General features: G+C 41.4%; 1 protein-coding gene across 2 annotated transcripts in view; it reads left to right on the top strand.

The window, feature by feature from the left end:
* Positions 1-5,563: 5,563 nt before the first annotated feature.
* The window catches only part of LOC310707277 (cytochrome P450 2J2-like), a 69,348-nt gene continuing 65,904 nt past the window's right edge, over positions 5,564-9,007 (top strand). The window contains exon 1 of one of the 2 annotated variants that reach the window (XM_083504278.1): positions 5,564-5,956. In XM_083504278.1, the coding sequence (XP_083360404.1) occupies positions 5,789-5,956 (168 nt within the window). In that variant the 5' untranslated portion in view covers positions 5,564-5,788. The remainder of the gene's footprint in view (positions 5,957-9,007) is intronic. The other variant, XM_083504277.1, reaches the window with a different exon arrangement.

The following is a 9,007-nucleotide window of genomic DNA, read 5'->3' as shown; positions in this document are numbered from 1 at the left end:
TGAAATAACAGGTTCATAGTCTGGGGCTGTATACAACTTGGGATCTGGATACATGAAAGATCATCTCATACAGGCTGGATCTAGACACATCAAAGAAGCATTTCAGTTTAAAGAGTTCTAAATTTAAACAGGGAAAACAGGTAGAGAAAAATGGGATTCCACATCAGCATGTAGCAGTCAAACGAAGACAGACCAAGTGTTCAAGGAAATGCCTTTATTTTAGCTGCAGCTAGACCCCAGTCCTAAACAGACTGGAGTACTGATCTCCATTCAGATCAAACTTATACTGTATAGGTTTTTCAGAAAGTGATTCAGCATGACATATGGACATATTGTATTGCAGTCTGACATGATTTATGAAGCAGGACGTTCAGTTAGCCAAGAAAATGAGATGATGTATGAGACATTTGACATGTTACAGATAGGATGCACTGGATTTTCTATCTGCCTTGATTCTACTTCCTTGATACGGCACTTCAAACAACACAAACTGTTGGCTTTTTTGCAGTATGGTAGCGCTGCAGAGAGCTTGCTGGGGAGACCATGCATTAAAAAGGGACTCAAAAAGCTACTTAAACAAGGTTTTAATTACAAAAACAAAAACTCCTTATACACTAAATACATCAACAAACAAACCAGACCCAACCACCAACCCATCCCCCAGGATAATGGGAGAGCTAGGTGCTGCTCCTTATATACTACACCCAATTGCTGACACAGCTTAATCAGTACAACTCAGCAGCACCTGCTATGTTTCACAGCTGTAAAGCTGGGTCTCGTTATTTTGCTCTGGCCCTTTCTCTGGCCCCTTAAAGACATACACATCGAGTGGAACAATGATGAACCTTTACATAGTAAGAAACCATTCAACATTTCCCCTGCGGTTCATCATTGTGGAACAAAAACATAAAGCATACTTTGTACATGTTTTTCACGTGTAACCTTTGGAAGTGCTTTAGTAAAAATGTCTGCAATTTGATTGCCACCTGGAATGTATTTAAATACAACCATTTCGTCAGCAATTAGTTTCTTTACAAATTCTAAGCGTAATCTTAAGACTCTAGTGCGCTGCGTATTGGTTTCTGAACATAGAATAGCGAGTCCACTCTGGGAATCAAGGTAAACTTTTACTGGTAGTGTTACTTGCATCTGTAGGTCTGCGAATACTTGCAGATACCATTCTATATCACGAGTGGCCTGAACACATGCACATAATTCACTCTCTGTTGTGGAGAGACAAATAATGGTTTGTGTCTAGGACTTCCATTCAAATGGACAACCATTATAACAAAACACCATACCAGACACACCCCTGCAATTATTTTGTTCCACTGCATGAGATGCATCGCAGAAAATTTCAAAACCTTTGTCAATACTTGTTGTAAACTGCAACCAATAATATTTAGTATGTTTAAGGTACATTACCACTCTCTTAAGAGCAGAGAAACATTGTGTAGTGGGCTTTTCCACAAATTGACGCATCTTTTAACAAAAGTTTAACTGTTTCATATTTTACACTTGGTGAATAACACAAATCATAATCTTCACCTGGAATTTGTTGAAAACCCCTAGCAATTAATCTTGCCTTGTACCTTACAACTTCATTTTTGTCATTCATTTTAACTCTATAAACCCATTTTGAATCAATAAGTCTCATATCTGGGGTTTGTGGTACAAGAGACCAAGTGTTATGCTCTTTTAAAGAAGCTATTTCAGAGTTCATAGCTTTATACCAATTTACAGCTTGGTGCTTAGGTAAATTCTGAACGTCACTGTAGCTTTTTGGTTCAAAAACCGCCTTATTGGCATACACAGTATTAAAATGTTCATCTGCAAAACGTTGTGGCTTCTGCCTCTTTCTATCTGAACGTCTCAGTTGGGAAGGAGAATCAGACTCCTCAGACTTAATGGGACTAAGTGAACTACTAGTTTCAGGTTGTAAATCACCATTGTCAGACTGAAGAGATGCCTGTAGCCTAAGCTCACGGTCAGAAAACTCAAGAGAATCTAACCTCCCCTCGGGTGGCTGTGACTTTAAATCATCAAACAAATTATCAGATTCAACAGGCTTTTTGTCTTTTTCCATTAATTCAGAAGCACCATTTCCTCCTGCTGCTGCTTCTTCCTCTTCTTCCTCAGTATCATTTATACCATTAGTATCTTGGAAAACAGCAACGCCATTCCAATTTACAGTTTGTATCATGCTTCTGGTAATATGAAATTTGCCAGTTGCTGGTATGTAAATTCTGTATGCCCCCTGCTGGTAGCCCATTAATTTTCCCTGAACACTACGCTCACCCAATTTCTGCTTAGCAGGATAATGCATAATTACATCTGAACCCCAAATACGTAGGTATTTCAGATTAGGGCATTTTTTAAACAACTTCTCATAGGGGGTGACATCTAAACCAGAATGATAACTGCGATTTCTAACATAACAAAAGGCATTGAGCGCTTCAGCCCAAAATACTTTGGGCAGATTAGCATCGTGCAGATAAGTTTTAACCCCTGCCTGCAAGTCACGCTGCACTACTTCAACAAGCCCATTTTACCAGGGACTTCGGGGGCAAGATAACTCATGAGTAGTCCCCTGCGCTTCCAGGAAATTCTCAAAATCTTCAGAAACAAATTCCTGGTCAGAAAACGGGTTCTTAATAGGTTTGTTAAAGTGTGTTTTTACCCAGTTGTAAAAAGCTTTGTACTTCTCAAATGCTTGTGACTTTTCAGCTATTGCATAAGTACAACAATATCTACTATACTGGTCTATCAGGGTAAGCCAGTACTTCGAACCTCCTAAGGATGGTTGGAGTGGCCCAACTAAATCACAATGTACACGCTCAAATGGCTCAGTTACTTTCCTATCTGAGCACCTACCCTTGCGTGCAACCTTAATCTTATTCTTGCAACAGGATAGACATTGCATAAAGAATTTGCATGGTTTTAAGTTGAGGCCATTAATAATATTCTTTGTCTTAATTACATCAGCAAAATTCAGATGTCCCAGAATTCTGTGCACCTCATGGACACACCCAGAATGTGGCCTTACATTCCTCAACTCCTGGCTTGACTGTGCTGCTCTGCAATTTATAGGCGATTGTGAGTAGGTGCGAAAATACAGTCTATATAAACCATCAGAGTCCCGGGCATACAATAGATGTTTGTTCCCCTCAAAAAACTCACACATTGAATTTAAGAAACGCAGAGTTATGCCTTGACGAGCAAAACACCTTACTGATAATAAATTGTCCACTGAAGGGCAGTAAATGCAGTTCTCTATTGTAATGTTTAAAGAGTCAAGTTTAACAGTACCCCTGCCAAGCGACTGTAAGACTTGTGAATTGGCTAAATGTACATTACCGATTTCCTCTTCGAAATAAATAAACTTCGATCATTGCAAATATGCTGAGATGCTCCTGAGTCCACAACAAAAGACTTCCACTTCGCACCTTTAAGTCTTTTACGATCGGTTGTCCGAGCATGAAAAGCTCACGGCTCATTTCTGTCTTTACGGTACGATGTAGGCTGCTGGGCTGACGACCGTGACTGACGAAAAGAAACAGACTTGGGAGTACTTTGCTTTCTTTTGGCTCTGCAGTCCTTTGCAAAATGTCCTTGCTTATTGCAGAACCAACAACGCTTTGCAGCTTTAAATGCAGTTTTATCACCACAAGTTTGCATATGGTGTTCCTCATTCTTTCTGGAAATAGGAGTGCTTATGGCACAAGCCTCCCTTCTGTCCAACTCGCCCATTAATCTTGCCGTTACCCCTTCCACAGTTAATTGTGCTGGTGGAACGGCAGATATCTGGCTAGCTATACCATCAAAGTCCTCATTAAGGGAACAAAGAATGATAAAAACATACTGAATATCAGGTATCTCCATGTCCCTTCAAATTAATTCACAGCGTATTGCCTCCAGACATCTCAAGTGTGCTGCCAAATCACCACCAGGCTGCAACTTCGTCTGGTACAACTGCTTGAAAAACGTCAATGCAGACACTGACTCTTTTCTAACATGCACTGCTGCAAGACTGTCCCACATTTCTTTGGCAGTTTTCTTATTTCTTATATAGACTACTTGCTGGTCGCTGACTGCCAAATTAATTATCGCCCTGGCTTTTGTATCTCCTTTCGACCAAGCATTAGTTACAGGGTTAGGAGGGTCATCAGTTACATAGGTCCATACTTCTCTAGAGGTCAAGAGCGCCTCCACCCAAAAAGACCAAAAACTATAGTTCTCATCTGTTAGCTGTGGGAAGACCAGAGCCTTCTCAGCTTCAGGAACCCGGTCAACCATTCTGGAACTCTTCCAGACCCACAGAACTACACCAACAGGAGAAGGAGTTTTCAAACCTTTCTCAGAGTCCAAAAATATGCAGTCATCCACTCAGCAGCTGGGCCCATAACCAAAGATGTTGGCTTTTTGCAGTATGGTAGCGCTGCAGTGAGCTTGCTGGGGAGACCATGCATTAAAAAGGGACTCAAAAAGCTACTTAAACAAGGTTTTAATTACAAAAACAAAAACTCCTTATACACTAAATACATCAACAAACAAACCAGACCCAACCACCAACCCATCCCCCAGGATAATGGGAGAGCTAGGTGCTGCTCCTTATATACTACACCCAATTGCTGACACAGCTTAATCAGTACAACTCAGCAGCACCTGCTATGTTTCACAGCTGTAAAGCTGGGTCTCGTTATTTTGCTCTGGCCCTTTCTCTGGCCCCTTAAAGACATACACATCGAGTGGAACAATGATGAACCTTTACATAGTAAGAAACCATTCAACACAAACAGGCTGGATATGTCAATTACTGTCCTGATTAAAGCATTCCATAGCTGAGATACTGTTTGGCAAGCAACCATACAAAAAATCATACAAATCCTCATTAATCCCTTTCATCTAGCATTCTTACAAACGCCCTATGTTGCTTCCTTATTGCTAAACCTTGCCAACTGCTGAGTCTTCAGCCAGTCAGTCCAGTCAAAGTAAACTTTCCACCCCTTCGTGAACTGTAGGCTTTGCAGAGAGAAAGTCTCTCCTTTTTACAGGCTCTAGGCTTGGGGTTCATTTTGCAAACAGGTTTGTTAGTTTTCTACACAAAGTTGGGGTTCATAATAAATTCTGTTCACTTCTTTCCTCAGTGGCACAATGTTATATTGCACATACAATGCATAAAAATTGCTTTTTCTTTACCGGTCCAAGTCCCTAATTTATCACTGTCCTTCAGGTGAGGGTCTCCTGCAGATACCATCTAATCAGGAGGCCCACTCCATACTTCTCTTTTCATGAGGTGGCCAAAGCTTCTGGATCTGTCCTTCCAGTGAGCACTCAGGGCTAATTTCCTTAAGAATGGATAGGTTTGATCTTCTTACAGTCCATGGGACTCTCAAGAGTCTCCTCCAGCATAACTAGCAACGGCACATCTGTGCACGCACGAGTCACTTTTTGCCGCTTCTGCGCATGCGCATGACATCATTTTGAGCTGTTTTAGCACCACACTAGCCAAATTTCTAATTGCAATTCATATTAATCAGACTTTCTGTCATCTGAGTGACACATATAAGAATGATTATAGTGTTTGACTGTAGCACATGACTTGGGATCACATTCCAAGGCTACTTGGATATGGTGTCAGAACACTTATTCCTTTCTAATAAGAGGGTATATAAAGAGAGGGAAATATTGTTTTCTCTGAGGAAAGCAAGAACTCCTTAGAAAAAGAGAGTTGAACCTAACCAGGCATCCTAAAAAGTATCAAAGAGAAAGAGAAAGCAAGAGAAGGATGGAAATAGCGGCATCTTTTATTGTTCTGCTGGTGGTTCTTCTGATTCTGCACTTCCTGAAACAGCTCTGGTTAAATAGGCACTATCCTCCTGGACCTCTCCAGCTTCCTCTCATTGGAGGCATATGGCGGACTGGGCTTAAGCTTCATACCCATACTTTCATTAAGGTACGGTACTTATTTCTTTTTTATAATAATTTGTAATGAATATGGGTTGCTCGTGCGTAAGTTACCGCCACTCCTGGCTAAGTTGGCTTGTTAAACCTTTCCTGTCTGGACAGCCCTTCACTTCGTGGCTCCCTCAGACGCTAGCAGAATCCGTCAGTGGGCGTTTCTTAAACCTTTTCCAGCATAAAAGTTGTTTGACGCCAAGTCTCCTCCTACTCTCCCTGCATGGAAGTCTTCTGCGCAGGGAGGGTGTGGGTAGCGGAGAACCCGTGTTCTCCCCGCTGGTGTCCAGCAAAGAGTCCTGGAGCCCTCTCGCCAATTCCCCCATCTGCCCCCCTTTATCCCTGGTGTTGCGCTGATTTCCTTCCCCAGCTGAGCTGCCTCTCTCCCTGCTGGGTCCCTCTCCAGCATCACTTGAGAGCCTTCCTTCCGCCTTCCCCCGACCTTTTGATCCAACTTCGTCCCTTTCTTTGGCTGACGATGCAGGGAACCCCCAGAAGGAGCTGTCACCATCCTCTGAGGATTCAAAATCCGCTTCCCACCTGCTCTGATCCCTTCTCGTGGGGCGGGCCTCCCGTCTGATTCTTCCTCCTCCGAAGCCTCTCCTCCCTCCTCTTCGGAGGCAGGAAACCCCACAAAATCCTCTTCATCGTCTGTGGTTCCAAATTGCTCCTCCCAGAATCTCGCTAGTGGTTTGGGTTTATTCCTTCCCCAGCTGAGCTGCCTCTCTCCCTGCTGGGTCCCTCTCCAGCATCACTTGAGAGCCTTCCCTCCGCCTCTGGCTCCGATGTCAGTTCCCTGACATAATTTTTATTAGTTTTACATATAAACACCTTGTGTAACCTCATATCCTCTTATTAAATCTTTTTGGCTCAACTTAACCTAACAACCTCCTTGTGGTTTACAAACTTAAATTTTGCTTCTTTGCATTTCACTTCTTTTCCTATTCTTGTTATATCATTACCTGAAATCATATATTACTCAACCTGAATAGGTAGCAATTTCACCTTACGGATCTTCAGATAACTCTGTGTACTGCATGCTGTGAAGTTAATACCTTCATTCCATAACTTCTCCAAATCTTCTAACTGTATATTATGTCCAATATCTTTAGTCCAATGTATCATTACCAATTTTACCTCGTCACCTTTAGTATGCCATTCCAATAATAATACATTTTCGACAGTATTTTTTCTTATCATTCAATAAATCTATCTCAAATCTAGATCTTGTTGTTTCAAAACCATTTTCCTTTTTATCCTCTTTAAACACTTCATTTATCTGACGATAATGCAACCAATCCCTCAATAATTCTTTTATTTCCTCAATATTTTTTTTTGTTTTAGCTGATTTCCCTCCTCCATCACTAAATCTCTGTAGGTGGCCCATTTTTCTTCCATATTTAACTTTTTAACCATTAGCGCTTGCAATGGTGAATGCCACTACAGAGTTTTACATTCTAATAAGCTTTTATATCTATTCCACACCTCATATATTCTTGGTTTTCCCCTTGCCGAATAAATTGTGTTATAACTTTTTGCCATTCTTTAAAATAACTCACCCCACTTACTACTGGGATTGTTTGAAATAAAAATAACCATTTTGGGTAGCAGATTCATCTTTACCACTGATATTCTTCCCCAAAATGATAGCTTCATACTACCCACACTTCTAGATCTCTTTCAATTCCATTACATATAGGTGTCTAATTGTCTTTAAAGGCAAAAGCAACAGAAGAAAAACTTATTTCAATGGGAGTCAAAATAGATGAAAATGTGAAAATAGCAGCTGAGTTATCAACTCAGGTCAATAATTTAGTACAAAAAAATTCAGAACTGACGAAAATAGTGCTAGACCTTAAAGGTAAAACACAGAACCTAGAGGAAGCTCAGAGGAACCAGAGACCAAATTGCAAACATGTGCTGGATTATGGAGAAAGCTAGAGAGTTCCAGAAAGACACCTACTTCTGCTTCCTTGACTATGCAAAAGCCTTTGACTGTGTGAACCACAGCAAACTATGGCAAGTTCTTAAAGAAATGGGAGTGCCTGATCACCTCATATGTCTCCTGAGAAATCTCTATGTGGGACAAGAAGCTACAGTTAGAACTGGATATGGAACAACTGATTGGTTCAAAATTGGAAAAGGAGTACGACAAGGCTGTATATTGTCTCCCTGCTTATTTAACTTATATGCAGAATTCATCTTGCGAAAGGCTGGACTGGATGAATCCCAAGCCGGGATTAAGATTGCCGGAAGAAATATAAACAACCTCAGATATGCAGATGACACAACCTTGATGGCAGGAAGTCAGGAGGAATTAAAGAACATTTTAATGAGGGTGAAAGAGGAGAGCGCAAAATATGGTCTGAAGCTCAATATCAAAAAAACGAAGATCATGGCCACTAGGCCCATCACCTCCTGGCAAATAGAAGGGGAAGAAATGGAGGCAGTGAGAGAATTTACTTTCTTGGGCTCCATGATCACTGCAGATGGTGACAGCAGTCACGAAATTAAAAGACGCCTGCTCCTTGGGAGAAAGGCGATGGCAAACCTAGACAGCGTCTTAAAAAGCAGAGACATCACCTTGCCAACAAAGGTCTGTATAGTTAAAGCCATGGTTTTCCCAGTAGTGATGTATGGAAGTGAGAGCTGGACCATAAAGAAGGCTGATCGCCAAAGAATTGATGCTTTTGAATTATGGTGCTGGAGGAGACTCTTGAGAGTCCCATGGACTGCAAGAAGATCAAACCTATCCATTCTTAAGGAAATCAGCCCTGAGTGCTCACTGGAAGGACAGATCCTGAAGCTGAGGTTCCAATACTTTGGCAATCTCATGAGAAGAGAAGACTCCCTGGAAAAGACCCTGATGTTGGGAAAGATGGAGAGCACAAAGAGAAGGGGACAGCAGAGAATGAGATGGTTGGACAGTGTTGTCGAAGCTACAAACATGTGTCTGACCAAACTGCGGGAGGCAGTGGAAGACAGTGGCTTTAGCAGAAATGTTAAAAAGAACTATGTAAGAATAGTTACAGATAGGTAGCCATGTTAG

The sequence above is a fragment of the Podarcis liolepis genome (genome assembly GCF_965112155.1).
Source record: "Podarcis liolepis genome assembly, chromosome: 5".
Taxonomy (NCBI): Eukaryota; Metazoa; Chordata; class Lepidosauria; order Squamata; family Lacertidae; genus Podarcis; species Podarcis liolepis.
The sequence above is the reverse complement of the archived record's forward strand: the minus strand, read 5'-3'. Positions and strand labels throughout refer to the sequence as shown.